Source organism: Thamnophis elegans, chromosome 2, assembly GCF_009769535.1.
Source record: "Thamnophis elegans isolate rThaEle1 chromosome 2, rThaEle1.pri, whole genome shotgun sequence".
NCBI lineage: Eukaryota > Metazoa > Chordata > Lepidosauria > Squamata > Colubridae > Thamnophis > Thamnophis elegans.
This window is the reverse complement of record NC_045542.1, coordinates 144,258,531-144,273,519: the sequence shown is the minus strand read 5'-3', so window position 1 is coordinate 144,273,519 and position 14,989 is coordinate 144,258,531. Positions and strand designations below refer to the sequence as shown.

The window sequence follows — 14,989 nt, the reverse complement described above, 5'->3', positions numbered from 1 at the left end:
CCAATGGAGATGACGAGAATTAGGAAGCGAGTCTCCCAAAGCCATTTGAAGGGTCCTTTGCCTACAGCCATGATGGCCAACCTATGGCACACGTGGCAGAGGTAGCACATAGCATCCTCTCTGTGGGCATGCAAGCCGTTGCCCCAGCTCAGCTCCACTGTGCATCACATGTGCCTCCCGGTGGCCAGCTGGTTTTGGGGTCTCTGCTGTGCAGGAGTGGGGCACAGGGGACGGGGTGCATGTGTGGGGGATGGAGCACATGTGCACGACACATGCACAGGGCTGCACGCATTGCATTTGGGGGGTTCGGGCATGCACGTGCTTTGGGCACTCAGTCCGGAAAGATTAGCCATCACTGGCCTACAGTCTGCTCTTTGAGAGGCATTGATGCCATTTTATGCACAAAGGTAGTATTTTCCTGGCATGATGGCAAGAGTGAAGGGCTTGCAGCAAATGGCTGATTCCAGGACTGTTTTTGTTTGATGCATGAGCCTGTCACATGAGACAGAAGTGGTCTTTTGATTTCAAAAAGAGGGATGCAAAGCTCTCTCAAAATCTACCATTCCTGGTTCCAAAGATGCTTAGGAAAAATAGAATCTCCCCAGAATACTCTGATTTAAAAGGTCTCTGAATGCAAGAACGGACTCTAAATCCATGAGATCGCTGGCTGAGATCAATCGCTTATGCTGCTTTTCCTTTTCTCCTAGATGTCACAAGAAGTCAGAAATACTCACTGTTTCAGGAGATTCAGGATTCCCAGGGGAATTCCTTAGTTCAAATTATGGAGCAAGGCACCTGGGCCTCCACTGCCAAGGTCTTCAATACAGTAAGGCCTTTCTCCAGCCTTTTTCTTCCTCTTTCTGTGAGTGGGCAATCCAGTGCTCCTTTCATTCTCCCCCACTTTCCTTCTTTGCAGAGAAGAAGAACATTGGAGGAAGACTTGAGGAGCAGAATACAGTTAGGGAAGTGCACACAGGTGAGTAGTAAACAAAGGCTGGAAGACAAGGTAGTGGGGTGCTGTGGTCCAGGAGGAGGAAATGAACAGTAAAAAGTACATACTTGATGAATCCTTGGTGGACGGATAGAGGTCTTCAGATGGATTCTCCATCAAACGGGAGGTACACAACACATTGGCAGTCATTTCAATCCACTTGCTGAAATGGAAGAAGTGTGGACTCCACTCCCAGAATTCTTCAGCCAGCCATGGTGGGGCTAGGGAATTCTGAGAGTTGAAGTCCACACATCTTAAAATTAGCGAATTTGGAGACCCCTGGCTCATAAATAGCCCCTCAGCCCAGCCAGGGAGAGATTTGGAAATTTTCTTAAAGTATTCTTTTGGTAACTTGGACAGTGTTCCTGTAGCTTCTAAGATTCTGTATTTAGTCCAGGTGAACATTAAAGAGACTTCCCCTAAATCTTGCCTTATGTCTTTGTCTTATGTGGACAGGTGAATATTTTGACTAGACAGTTGTTCTTTATTGTTTTCTACAGATATGGCAAGAAGAAGGGACCAATATTACTCTACTCTGGGCATGTTCAGTGGATCATTGTGAGTGTCTTGTGTTTGAGACTAGGAATGCTACTTAGAAACCCACCACATCAAAAAAATTGGACTAGCAGTGACATTGAAAATGATTGGATTGCTTGGTATACGCTGGGCTCAACTCAGAGGTGGTATTCAGCAGGTTCTGACCAGTTTTGGAGAACCGGTAGCGGAAATTTTGAGTAGTTTGGAGAACTGGTAAACACCACCTCTGACTGGCCCCGCCCCATCTATTCTCTGCCTCCCGAGTCCCAGCTGATCGGGAGGAAATGGGGATTTTGCAGTAACCTTCCCCAGCCACACCCACCAAGCCCACCAAGCCACACCCACAGAACCAGTAGTAAAAAAAATTGAATCCCACCACTGGCTCATATCCCATCCTGACTGCTGCCTGGGGGAAGAGGCAGACCTCCACTGTTTTCTATAAAGCTAGGAGGGCAGAGGCCCTCTGGATTTTGTGGGGAGGCTGTTCCCTAGAGCAGATGCTGCTACTGAGAAGGCCTACATCTTAGGTCCGGGATGGCGAACCTATGGCACGCGTGCCACAGGTGGCACACGGAGCCATTTGTCAGGGCAAGTGAGGCATTGCCCTGTCAGCTGGCCAGCGCATATGCACACACTGGCCAGCTGAGTTCAGCCTTTTTAAAAGCCATTTTTCGCCCTCCCCAGGCTCTAGAGTCTTTATGGGAGCCTGGGGAGGGCAAAAAGAGCATGCAAAAAATGGGGGGACCGCCTCTCATATGCGCATGTGCACTGGGGGGGTGTCACATGTTGCATTATGGTTGTGGCACGCCCACGTGCTCCCCCCCCCTTTATGGCACGTGAGCCAAAAAAGGTTCGCCATCACTGTCCTAGGTCCTATCAAATAACACTGTTTAATGGAGAAGACCTGAAACTCACTCACACTATCTGGTTTGGTGGGACAATCTCCCTTGGGGAGAGGTGATATCTCAAACAACCTTGTCCCATGCCACGCAGGGCTTTAAATGTGAAAACTGGCACCTTGAATTGCATCTAGAAGGAAACTGGGAGCCCACACGGGTGAAACATGAGTATCTTAAACTGCATGTACATGGTTTCCAAAACTGTGTTCTGGACCAGCTGAAACTTCTGGGGGAATCTCTAACAATAGCCCCACATATAGAGTGTGTTGCAGTTGTCCGTCAGGAAGTGACTAAGAAATCAGCGATTATGAGCCGGGCCTCCTGATCCAGGAATGGGTCCAAATGACACACAAAATAAAGGTGTGCAAAAGCCACAGTTGCCACTTCTCCCCCAACTGGAGCTACCCCTCTAAGAAGACTCCCAAAAATTGTTTTGGGAAAAATGAGACCCCGTCAAGAGTTAAAGATGGCAACTCCCCCTAGGTCCTGGACACCCAAAGAAGTCTACCTTAAAGTGAAGCCAGGACTATCTGCCCAAGACTTTGCCTTCAGCCTTAGCCAATGAGGAAATGACAGGAAGAGAAAGAGGTGGGCTGGGACACCTGTACTGAATTCCTGCTCTCTGTACTTTGATGCAGATCCCAGGACCTACTGGGTGCTGATCTGGTTGGTCACTCTCCTAGGTAGCTGCTCTGTTCTGCTCATGTTCCTGGTCAAGAAAGAAGCAGTAAAAGGTACCCTTTTTGTTTCTCAAACCCCAAATCTGGCCCTATGCTGCCATATTTCATAAGTATTGCCTCGGCTACTTATCCCCTTGCTCTCTTCATGACCCCTTTCATCCTAGCCTTGGCTATCAATCCTGCCACATGTCCAATTCATTTGCCTTCCTTAACTTAGGACTTTGCACTGTACTGTACTCCCATTAATGTTTTCCTACTCTCTGGCATGTGTTGTGTTTCAGCCCAAGCAATTGCACTGCCTGCTATTTGGCAATTAAGCCAAGCGCAAAGATTTGCTTTGGTTCAAAGATCCTAGAACTGTGATGGCGAATCTATGGCATGCATGCCAGAGGGGGAATGCAGAGCCTTCTCTGTGGGCACATCCACCGTCACCAGCTGCTGTTCTGGTTTCCAGCACATGCATGCATGCTGGCCGGCTGATCTTTGCACGTGTCGCAGCCCCGGACATCCGAAGACCAGCTGCTCACTGGCCACCTGGTCTTTGGGTTTCCAGCACTCCGTCATGTGCAAAGACCAGCTGGACAGGTCATCTTCGAGTTTCTGGGGATCTGGCACATACGAAGACCAGCTGGCCAGCACAGGCATGCGCACTGGCCAACTGGTCTCCGGGTTTCTGGGGCATGTGCACAGGTGTGCACATGCACATTCTGGTTTGGGCACTTGGTGCCGAAAAGGTTCCCCATCACTGTCCTAGAAAGCACAGTGTGACTTTCTCAGGGGTCTGTGAAATTAAAATTATTTGTCAGCCTGTGTTGAAAAATAACGCTACTCAAATCCCATCAAGCAACCGTGAGAAGTAGTACCGGCTGCATATGCATCAATTTTAATTTTTAATTGGGTAAATATATAGAGAGCCAGTTTGGTGTAGTGGTTAAGGCATCAGGCTAGAAACCAGGAGATGGTGAGTTCTAGTCTCAACCTTAGCCACAGAGTCAGCTGGATGACCTTGGGCCAGTCCCCCTCTCTAGAAACCCCTAGAAAGAAAGCGGCAAGGGCAAACCACTTCTGAAATCTGGCTGAGAAAACTGCAGGGACTTGTCCAGGCATCCGCCAGGGGTCCACAATGACTTGAAGGCATCAAAAATGTGCTTTATGGGTTCTGATATTTTGATTGGGCATGCTAACAGTCTCCATCTCACTCATTTATTCCAGCAACATTTCTTTCTTCCACATGTTCTTTCCCCTTGGTTTATCCCCAGGTGTTCTGTTTCTTTTCATATCACCCTTCCACCTTTGCCCCCGCAAAGAATATTAAGGCAGAAGAGAAAGAACATCTCTTAGTTTTGTTCTGGTGTTGGAAGAAATGTCCTTCTGGGTTCAGTTCCAAGTGGGGAAAAAGACACTGGAAACATGATGACTGCTTGGAAAGATGGTTTAATGGTGGATTGGATCACATGGTTTGAGGTCCTGGGGGAAAAGGTGATCACATGCTTTCAGATGTTGGGTGGAGAAGAAAAGACAAGACAGGGATGCTGAAAGTCCCTGGCTTTATGTCCTCTCTGGCCTTTGATCTTGATCTTGTATTCTGATTGGTTGTCAGACTCCCATGGAGGCCATGCAGGGGCAACTCTATAGTCTGGGAGTCCACATTTGGTTGAGCGTTGCTTCTTCCCAGGTGCCCTGTGGTGAGATGGGTAAAGGGCTAATACAATCAGGCCTTAATCCCATCACCCTGGAACTGAAAGGGGAATCTTTGTTATGTAGAATAGACTGGTCCAGGCTTTTTTAGTGGCCCATTGACAAAGGGTGGGGGCTATTAAGAGTGAGGGTGCTTCCTGCCTAAAAACATGTTTCTCCATTTCTTATCCAAGGAAATATAATATTCTGTTTTTTTCAATATTTCCCAGGATATTTCATTTTTCTAGGAGAGGGGTAGGTTTTAACAACCTACACTGGTGGAGCAGATTCCCACAAGAAAAGAAAATCACATAAGACCAGAGACTTTGTCCTCTTTAGCCTTTAATCTCTGCTCTGAATGGCGTTCACAAACTTCATTACTATGTAATTATTCTTTCATGCTCACTCAACTCATTCAAATTTAAGTTCAATATGGTAGAGGAGCTATGGATAATCCCCCATCTGTGCATTTGCATTTGAAGTCATGTTGGCTTTTCCCATCCATTTACTCAGACCCACCCTTGGGATATGTTTATTTGTTGTCCGGTTGAAAGAGAAGAAGGGAAGGATCTGCCCTGCCAAGCCTCGGTGTGTGTGAATTTGTCCATTTGCTACAGAAGTCACACTTCATTATTCCAACTCAGAATTCATCCACCGGACACACTCGACCTGGTAGCTAGTGGACTTCCACCACCCCATTAATGTTTTTTTCTGTTTACAGGCTGGTTCAAGATCCTGAAAGAAGATTACCGTTCCAGAGGTAAAGGCAACAGAGGCTCTTGTGGCATTTGGAAGATAAACTATGCCAATAATTCTTCTTTGAGGAAATCTCCTGTCATCACGCTCTTGAACCCCCACTCCCCTGATTGTTCTGTATCTTTTCTCAGCCTTTCATTTCTATCCAGAAATGGAATTTACTGTGGTGGAACTGTAGGAAGTTACCACCCACCCCTCCCCTGGGAAAATGACATATTATAGGAAAGATTAAAAGCTGTCTGGTGCGCATTCGTGCAATGGAACCTGGAAGAGCAGCTGGCGACAGTGCAATGTGTCCACAGAGGGAGCTCTGTGTGCCATCTCTATAGGCCATAGGTTCGCCATCACGGCCCTATACTATTTCAGAGAAGATGAAAAATCTGATCTTCAGCATATAGAATTTGCAGTGATGCATCTAAACCTGAGAGAGCCACTTGTGAACCACTTGCAAAGAAGAGAGATGTGGGGTAGGAAAACTTGTTATTGTTTATGGAACATCTCTCCCTCTCTCTCTCCCTCTCCCTCTCTCTCTCTCTCCCTCCCTCCCTCCCTCCCTCCCTCCCTCTCTCTCTTTCTTTCTCACTGCAGGAATGCTTGAGGGACAACAGGTCCTCATTCTCTACTCTCCAGATCACGAAGGCTATGAGCGTGTGGTGGGCATCCTGGCAGATGCCCTGACTCAGTTGAAAGTCTCTGTATCCTTGGAGTTGTGGAGCCGTGGGGAGCTGGGATCTCTGGGGCCTATGCAGTGGTTCCATGCACAGCGACGCTTGGTCCTTCAAGAAGGCGGAGTTATTGTGCTGCTGTTTTCCCATGATGCCGTGGCCAGTTGTGCAGAATGGCTGGGCTGGAAACAGAACTTCCCTCGGTCCACCTTCAAACCAGACAGCACTTTCTTGGCTTCCCTCAACTGCGTCCTGCCTGATTTCTTGGCTGGTGAGGCCAGGGCCAGATACATTGTCGGCTGCTTTGAGGAGCTTCTTCCAGTCAATGAGATCCCTGACCTCTTCCGTTCAGTGCCTGTCTATCCTCTGCCCTCTCAGCTCTTTAGCTTCCTGCTGGCCTTGGCTGGCCCCAGGGTAGGACACAAGCAGAAGAACAGCTTCAGGAGACAGGCAGAGTGCATCCACAAGAGCCTGGAACAGGCAGTGCATGAATGCCAGCAAAAGTACCCCACCTAGTGGAACCTGTAATTGCTGCTTTCTCATCAAGAGGATAAGCAGAGTAAATGCATTCTATCACCATCCTTGAGGAATCAGACTTTCAGAAGTGAGCTGGTAAAAGTGCACCTGAGTGTAGTTCTTCCAACAAGTCAGAGTGGCCAGTCTGTTCCTGTAATTTGGAAAGAGGCCTGTGATGGTGTAACAAGACTCAATCATGGATGGGAACTTGTTTTGCATAGCGGTTCAAGTGAGAGGTACCTGTTTAAGCGGAGGTAAGGAGCTTGTCATCGTATTACTGAATGGTAACTAGCCAATATATGAAGGGAGACCATCCGTAGATCCAGAATGGAGGATCTCTCACCTTCATGCTTTGCTTTGGTGCTCCCTTGAGGCAACTGCTTGGCCAGCAAAATGCAATAATGATAAAAGCTAGAAATACTCAAATCACTGTGGTGCAGAGCATTTCATGAAATTAGCTTCTCAGAGCTTGTCTTGTGAAGTCTCCCCATGGCTTGGTTTTGATGGAAGTGTCTTCAGGGTATGCACTTATATCTCCGACGGTTAGGAAAACATCTCACAATGGTGACACTGAACTTTGGACTGATACGGCTACCTCAGCAAGTTTGGAAGGATGTGGTTGCTGGTTTCCAGAAGGTTCCTTCAGATGGTTTGCACAGCTTTTATTTAAAAATGAAAAGGGCTTTGGACACAATCTCCGCCTTTTATCAGGATCTCATCCTCACATCCTGCTTGCCATAATGTCTGCATTACTAAATGTTTTAGAGAGACCTCTGCCACAGACCTCTGCTGAGGTGGCCTAGAATCATCTGTGGAAGTGGTGTTTCCCTCATCCTGACACAAAACTTTCCATAAGGACAATTTGGGATGTATCAGGGAAGAGTTTAGAGATGATGAGTCATTGAGAGTGATTTGCTCCAAGTCAGCTCCTTCCCTGCCCAGTGCGTGGGTCCCGTACCTCCACTGTACCGGCCACTTTGTCTTTGGTTGGAGGGGACAGACTAGACACTTGGTGTGTGTGAGAAAAGTTTTCTTTTATTTATTTTGTGGATGTTTTTTTATTGTTTTAAAGTCTTTTCAATTGTTTGAATTGTTTTAGCCACCCAGAATCACTTGGCTGAGTTGTGTGGCTATAGAAATGGAATAAAACAAACCAAAAACAAAGTTTCCTTGAAGAGGGAGAAAGGAAAGCAAGTTCCAGAGGCACACTAGCGCTGAGAATTCCCTGCTTTCTGGCTTCATAATTCAAATTAACTATTTTGCTCATTTAAGGAGACTTTTGGGTGAAGAGGAAGAATGGACACAGGTATATTGATCCTCTGTTTCTTTGACAGAAGATGTTCTACAGGTAACCCTTGACTTACAGACATTCATTTAGTGACTGTTCGAAGTTACAACAGCACTGAAAAAAATGACTTTTGTCTGTTTTTCACACTTACAATCATTGCAGCATCTTTGTAGTCAAATGATCAAAACTCGGGTGCTTGGCAACTCTCGTATTTATGACGGTTGCATGTAATCACCATTTGTGACCTTCTGACAAGCAAAATCAATGGGGCAGCCAGATTCACAACCATGTAACTTAACATCTCTAGTGATTCACTTAACAATTGTGGCAAGAAAAATCATAAAATGGGGCATAACTCAGCTAACAACTGTTTCGCTTAGCCACAGAATTTTTTGCTTCAATTGTGGTCGTATATCCAGGACTATCTGTACTTTCTTCTATTGCCTTTTACAACAACTGACCCTATGAAACATATTAATAATACTGCCATCTAGAGCCGAATTCCTGCAGATGCAGACGATTGAACAATACTGTAGTCCTCTCAGAAGAAACATCTGGCAAATAAGAATAATCAATACTAAATACCATATTTTTCAGAGTATAAGACGCACCTAGATTTTGAAGAGGCAAATTAAAAAAATTTTGCACTCTGCAGTCCTCCCAAAAACAGCCCCTTTTTCACAAAAACAGGCCCACTTTTTGTCAAAAAGGGGCATGCATTGCCTTTAGGAGGCTTCTAGAGTGCTCCCAGGGGCTGGGGGGGGGCAAAAACAAACAAAAAAGGCCCATTTTTTGCTTATTTCTGCCCTCCATAGCCCCCAGGAGCACTCTAGAAGCCTCCTAAAAGCCATTTTTGCAAAGATGTGTTGTTTCCGGAGGCCAAAAATGCTGTATTCCGTGTATAAGACGCACCCAGATTTTCACCCTCTTTTTTAAGGGAAAAAGGTGTGTCTTATATTCTGAAAAATACAGTACATAAATTGTCAAAGAGTAACTTATACATGTCATAGATACTCTCATAAAATGGCAAGAGAAATGGGTGTGGATAGTCACAAAACATTCATTTATGAGAAAACAAATTGGTACACTTGCCATTGTCTTTGTAGCTTTCTGGGGTGTTCTATAGACTTCTCCTCTTAATCCTAGACTTTTTCTTCTGGGAACTCTTTTCAAACCAAATTTCCCCTTCTTATTTTTTGAGAATGCCTCTGGAGCATTTCTGGGACCCAAACGCATAGCTGAAAAGAAGTTCTATTTGCTTGAGTCAGAGTTTGTTTTTAGGACATGCCAAGTGCTCTTTCATTTATTTATTTATTTTAAAATAAAATCATTATAAAACTCAGGCGGAGATGACTTATTTTAGTTTCCTTATTCTCTGGAAACATGAACAACAAACTGTAAGACCAATGGACTTCCCCAGAGTGAAGTGTTGGGCTGAACTGTTTTATTATCAGATTGAACAAAATGAACATTTCGTTATTTCTTTTGCATACATTGGAAGAATGCCTTATTCCCAAAGACTCCAGGCACTTCATGTTCTATAAAAACAGGAACAAGAAAAAGAAAAATGATAAAACCGAACAAAACGCTACAGGCTTCGCATTGTGCCCTAGCCCAAAGTCTGGGAAAATACCCAGATTTTTGATACCTTTCAGAATGTTACCAGGATTGGAGACATATGGCTCTCTGGATGTTTGGAATGATTGCAGCCTGTTTTCAGGGAATGATCCAGAGTGGGCTGCTGGGGGTTCGCAGGGATTCGGGAGAACCTCTAGCTAAGATTCTGTGCAGTTTGGAGAACCCCCAAATCCCACTCCTGGCTGGCCCTGCCCACCCCTCCCATCCCCATGCGACCCATTTTGGATGCAGGTAAGTGCAGGGCCTGCGCGGAGGCTCGGGGAGGGCGAACAACAGGCCTATTAGAAGTTCGGGAAGGCCAGAAACGGGCCCATTTCTGGTCTCCATAGGGCCTCCTGAGCCAGGGGAGGCCATTTTCACCCTCCTGGAGACTTGAAGAAAGCATCCAGAGCCCGGAGAGGGCAAAAACGCCCGCCCCCCACCATGTGCAAGAGGCCCACTGGGCCACGCCCACCATAGCCACGCCCACCCAGCAACCGGGCAGACAACCCCTTGCTAAAATTTTTGAAGCCCATCCCTGGGGACATCTGGGAGAGGGGGGCTATTTAAAAAATATTAAGATATTGAAGCTACACCCGTTTTTATATGTGTTGTGGAAAAAGTGGGCAGGGCTTTGATGACACAGTTGTGGCTATCATCTTTTTACCATTTTTGACACTCTAACATAGGCAGATCAATGTTCCTGCTACACTCTGAAGGGATTAACCCTAATTCCTCTGTATTTATTTATTTTTTTCCTGTAATTTTTATGCTCAGAAGGGTTTTGGGGCAGGTTTGGGTCAAAGAGAGAAAACATATCCTCCTTTGTAAGGACATCTACATGTAGTCTTTGATCATAATTAAGTCCACAATTATGCTTGTATGTTTAGTTAGTTTAGTTTACTTTATTGTCATTGCACATTATACAATGAAATTAAATGCCATCTTCAGTGTACACTATAACTATAAAAATAAAAACACAAACACATCTTTCACATGCTATATAAGTGAAAACCCGATATTGCATTAATATTGCACTATACCGTAGAATTCAATATGGTTACTGCCCTGGGGTAGAAGCTGTTTTTCAGCCTATTTGTACTTGTTTTTATTATCCTGTACCGTCTGCCAGATGGTAATAGTTTAAAAAAAAAGGGTGCCCAGGATGAGATGGATCTTTAAGAATGTTTTGAACTTTCTTAAGGCAATGGGAGTTACAAAGCTCTTCCAAAGAGGGGAGAAGGCAACCAATGATCCTCTGGGCAATGACATTAACCCTCTGGAGCACTGTTCTATCTGCCACTGTGCAATTAACAAACCATACACAGGCACAGTATGTTAAAATAGTCTCTTGGGGCAGCGGTAGAAGGTGACCAGCAGGTTTTCATTCAGTTGTTGTGTTGGGGTCATTACATGACTATGTCCAATTTTATGAATATTTTTGCAGTGATTGTTAAGAAAAAACTGCACCCATAAAGCAAACATGTTAATTGTGCGCCGTGGAAAGTTTTTTGCCAAGTAAATGCTCGTTTCTGACAAAAAATGTCATAAATTGTGATCCCATGACTGCAGGACACTGCAAATGGCCTTAAATGCGGGTTGGATGCCAAGTGCCCAAAAATGCAGTCACATGACTAAGAGGAGGCAGCTATCAGAACTTTGAACCTGGCTCCTAAATACTTTTTTCAGGGTCTTTTGTAACTGTCCTCTGAACTGTCACTAAGCAACCAGTCATAAATTGAGCCCTTTCAAGCTGGCTTGACTCAGTTCTGTAGCTCTTGTATCTTGTCTATCATCTCTGTCTGTTATTACAGGGATAGACAAGAGGTATCAGGTTGGAAGCAATTTGGGAAAATTTAAATCCTCCCAAAAAATACAGCCAAAGGGCCCAGCTGCTTTGCATATAGAGACTAAGGCAGTGTTTCTCAACCTTAGCACTACTGGGAAATGTGTGGACTTCAGCTCCTAGAATTCTCCATCCAGTCATGACTAGGGAATTCTGGAAATTGTAGTCCATACATTTTCAAATGGCTAAGGAAACTAAGGAAAATACATTCCTGCTGATTCCTATTGGCCACTGCCATCCCTGTCATAATAAGGCATATTCCATTGCCCTGCCTACCATCTGAATTTTCCCAGTGAGCCTCCATTGATCTTCCCATTATTTTACTGAATTTGCTTTTAATCCCTATAATGAAAAGACAGAGCAAAATACCGGTATTCTACACTGTTTAAAACCTGGGTGGTTGCTGAATATCTGCTTTGAAATGTTTCTCTTTTCATTGTCTTTTTCTTCAATTGTTTACTATATTTTTAAAATATTGACAAATTCCTTTCATCCTATGATAGCCCTTTATTGCCCTTGTTTGTACACCACTCCAACAACCATCACAATGAATTAAAAAGAAATGCAATCTTTAATTAATACTTAGAAACACCCTTTGATAAGCAAAGTGTTACCATGTCAACAGTTTGGATGAAGGAAACACTCTAAAAGAAAAGAGGTCCTATCCAGTCAGTTTGATTATGTTCCTATTTCTTGTGTTCTCTTTTTATTAATGGGAAAAGCTTATTATTTACTACACTCAAATACCAGAACAAGGCAGGGCAGTCTACTTTCCAGAAGAATAATTCTGTTCATCTTCTAATGGATTTGAGTGGGATAAAATATGAGCAAATATTATAATCTTTGCTTTGTTATACAATTGATAGAACCTTCTGTTCCACTTTTGACACAATAATTATGTTAGTCTTTAAAATACCACAAGCCTCGGTTGTCCCCTCCCACACTTCCCTTTTCAACCTGGATGTCTTAAGTACTCTCTCTCTCGCTGATGCTTATAAATGTACTACTGTACTACTGCCAAAAGAACAGTACTTCATGTTGGAGCTCTTCAAACACACTGGTGTATACACACACACTGAATATGTAGCTATGAACTGGAGACAATTTGTATCAGTTTAATGATAGAAATCTTTTTCTGATTGCTTTTTATACGTTTTGTCTTTCAAAAGGTCTCAGTTTGTACTTTGCATTGCCAAGTGAAAAATAGGGAATGGTGTATCTGTTCGGAAAATTATTGTATGCACAAAAATGGAAGGACACTTTGATTCTTATTATATGGACAAATGGTTGCAGAAGTTGATGGAGTTGGCTGAAATGGCAAAATTGACTACTTTGATTAAAGAAAAGAACATAAGTACTTTTATTTCCACATGGAGACCCCTTCTGAACTTCCTGCTTGATGTGGGAAAGAATGAAACTTTGATTGTGGGTTTTACCGAGTGGATTGATAGATCTTTACAGAAATGACTTGTTCATACAGTATTATTATGAAAAAGCAAAGTTGTGATTTGATGTTAATGCCTTATTTTACTGTAACAGAGAGAGTCACAATTCAATGCTTCTTTTCTTTCTTCATATTTTTCCTCGCTTCTCTTTCCCTCTACTGCTTTTCTATCTACTTTTGTATTTTGTATTTTACAATATTTTATAAATCAATTAAAAAAAATTAAACTGGAAAACTATTGGGTAAATCAGGGTTTCGTATGGAGACCAAATTGGGGGAATCCTATGAAATAGAAGTCCACACATCTGAAAGTTGCTAATCTGAGAAACACTGAGACAAGTCAAAGAGAGGTACACAATTTGATGATTTCCACTTCACTCCTAGCCAGTATGGCCTGGGGATATGAGGATACCGTATATACTCGAGTATAGGCCGACCCGAATATAAGCCGAGGCACCTAATTTTACCACAAAAAACTGGAAAAGTTATTGACTCGAGTATAAGCCTAGGGTGGGAAATGCAGCAGCTACTGGTAAATTTCAAAAATAAAAATAGATACCAATAATGTTTTTGAATATTTATTTCAAAGAAAAACAGTAAACTAGCGGTGTATTCAATGAAATACTTCACTCACCTCATGATGCTGATGTCCCGCTGTGATGATGATGTCCCGTGCAGCCGCGGGAGCGATGTCCCGCCTCCTATGACACACGGCACAGTGATTCCTATCATTGGATCACTGTACCAGAGGAGGTGGGACATCGCTATGTGGCTGCTTGCCATAACAAGGAGGAGGTGGGACATCGTTGCAGAGCGGCAGGAGGGGGAGGAAGGGGAATCGTAAGACAGCCCTGCATTACATTAGAACGTGAGGAGGGGGGATGGTGCGGTGCGCGCTGCGCGGCAAACTGACACAGAGGGAGGGGAAACTCACAGGGGCACTGGGCCATTCACGAGTGTCACCCAGCGGCATGGCCCCACCCCTTTTTCTCCTCCATTTCGGGCAAATTTTTCACTGACTCGAGTATAAGCCGAGGCGGCTTTTTTCAGCCCAAAAAGTGGGCTGAAAAACTAGGCTTATACTCAAGTATATACAGTAATAGGCTAAAATATTTGGAGAATACCAGGTGCCTTATCCCCTTTTGTAGACAAGTTAGTGTTTTTATAGAAGGCAATTTCTTGCAGTTTTTCATAATTGTATTTTGTTTGTCATCAAAGTAGACTTTAAATGTTTCATGTCCTTCTCAATCTGGGGAGGCAGATTCCTTCTGCTAGAAAAGTGACCTGAATTTGAAGGACTTTTCAAAGCTTCCCTATGTACACAGGATTCTACCTCTAGGAGTGATACAATTTCTGATCTTCCTTCACCTTTTAAAAGCCCCCCCCCCCCAAGGTTTCTCAGTAACTGCTCTGAATGGGATTCTCCTCTGCCCATTTTTTTTACAATTAGGAAGATATTTCTGCTATTGAAATCTAGGCCTAAATTCGCCCAAATTCATATTTACATATTCAAACTTGATGTTTTCTGCTATTGAAATCTAGGCCTAAATTCGCCCAAATTCATATTTACATATTCAAACTTGATGTTTTCTGCTATTGAAATCTAGGCCTAAATTCGCCCAAATTCATATTTACATATTCAAACTTAATGTTTGCACAGCAGCTCCATGTCAAGCAAAGGTTTATTTGGGCAGCAACTGCAAAATGCAGATTCTACTTTCAAATGCATGGGATGTTAATTTAAGCAAAGGCTGCTGGCGACAGTGTTTATGCGCCTTTACTCAACCTTCTTTCCTCTACATCTTCCCAAACAGGCAGAGAATTAAATAATAAAAAATTAATTAATTCAACGAATCTGCAGGGCAAACATAGTGGGAAAGACCGGATTATGAACTCCCCCGAGGTTATTTTGGGCTCAGAACGAGAAGACTGTGTCAGGATTTTGTTGTGTCCGGACGTTTTTAATGGAGGATGAAATATAATCTCGCTCCGGCAGGGACCTCTCGCCCTGGCGACTGCAGAGGAGCCTGACCGAACGCCTTGACAGGTGCTGCTCCGAGGTGGGGGGGCGAC

At 44.0% G+C, this 14,989-nt stretch overlaps 1 protein-coding gene across 1 annotated transcript in view; it reads left to right on the top strand.

Annotated features, from left to right (window-relative positions):
• Window positions 1-7,898, top strand: part of IL17RC (interleukin 17 receptor C) — a 41,015-nt gene extending 33,117 nt beyond the window's left edge. Inside the window, exons 14-19 of the mRNA XM_032212275.1 lie at window positions 708-826; window positions 917-976; window positions 1,492-1,549; window positions 3,066-3,161; window positions 5,506-5,544; window positions 6,129-7,898. Of these exons, the coding sequence (XP_032068166.1) occupies window positions 708-826; window positions 917-976; window positions 1,492-1,549; window positions 3,066-3,161; window positions 5,506-5,544; window positions 6,129-6,721 (965 nt within the window). The 3' untranslated portion in view covers window positions 6,722-7,898. The remainder of the gene's footprint in view (window positions 1-707; window positions 827-916; window positions 977-1,491; window positions 1,550-3,065; window positions 3,162-5,505; window positions 5,545-6,128) is intronic.
• The last annotated feature ends 7,091 nt before the right edge of the window (window positions 7,899-14,989 follow it).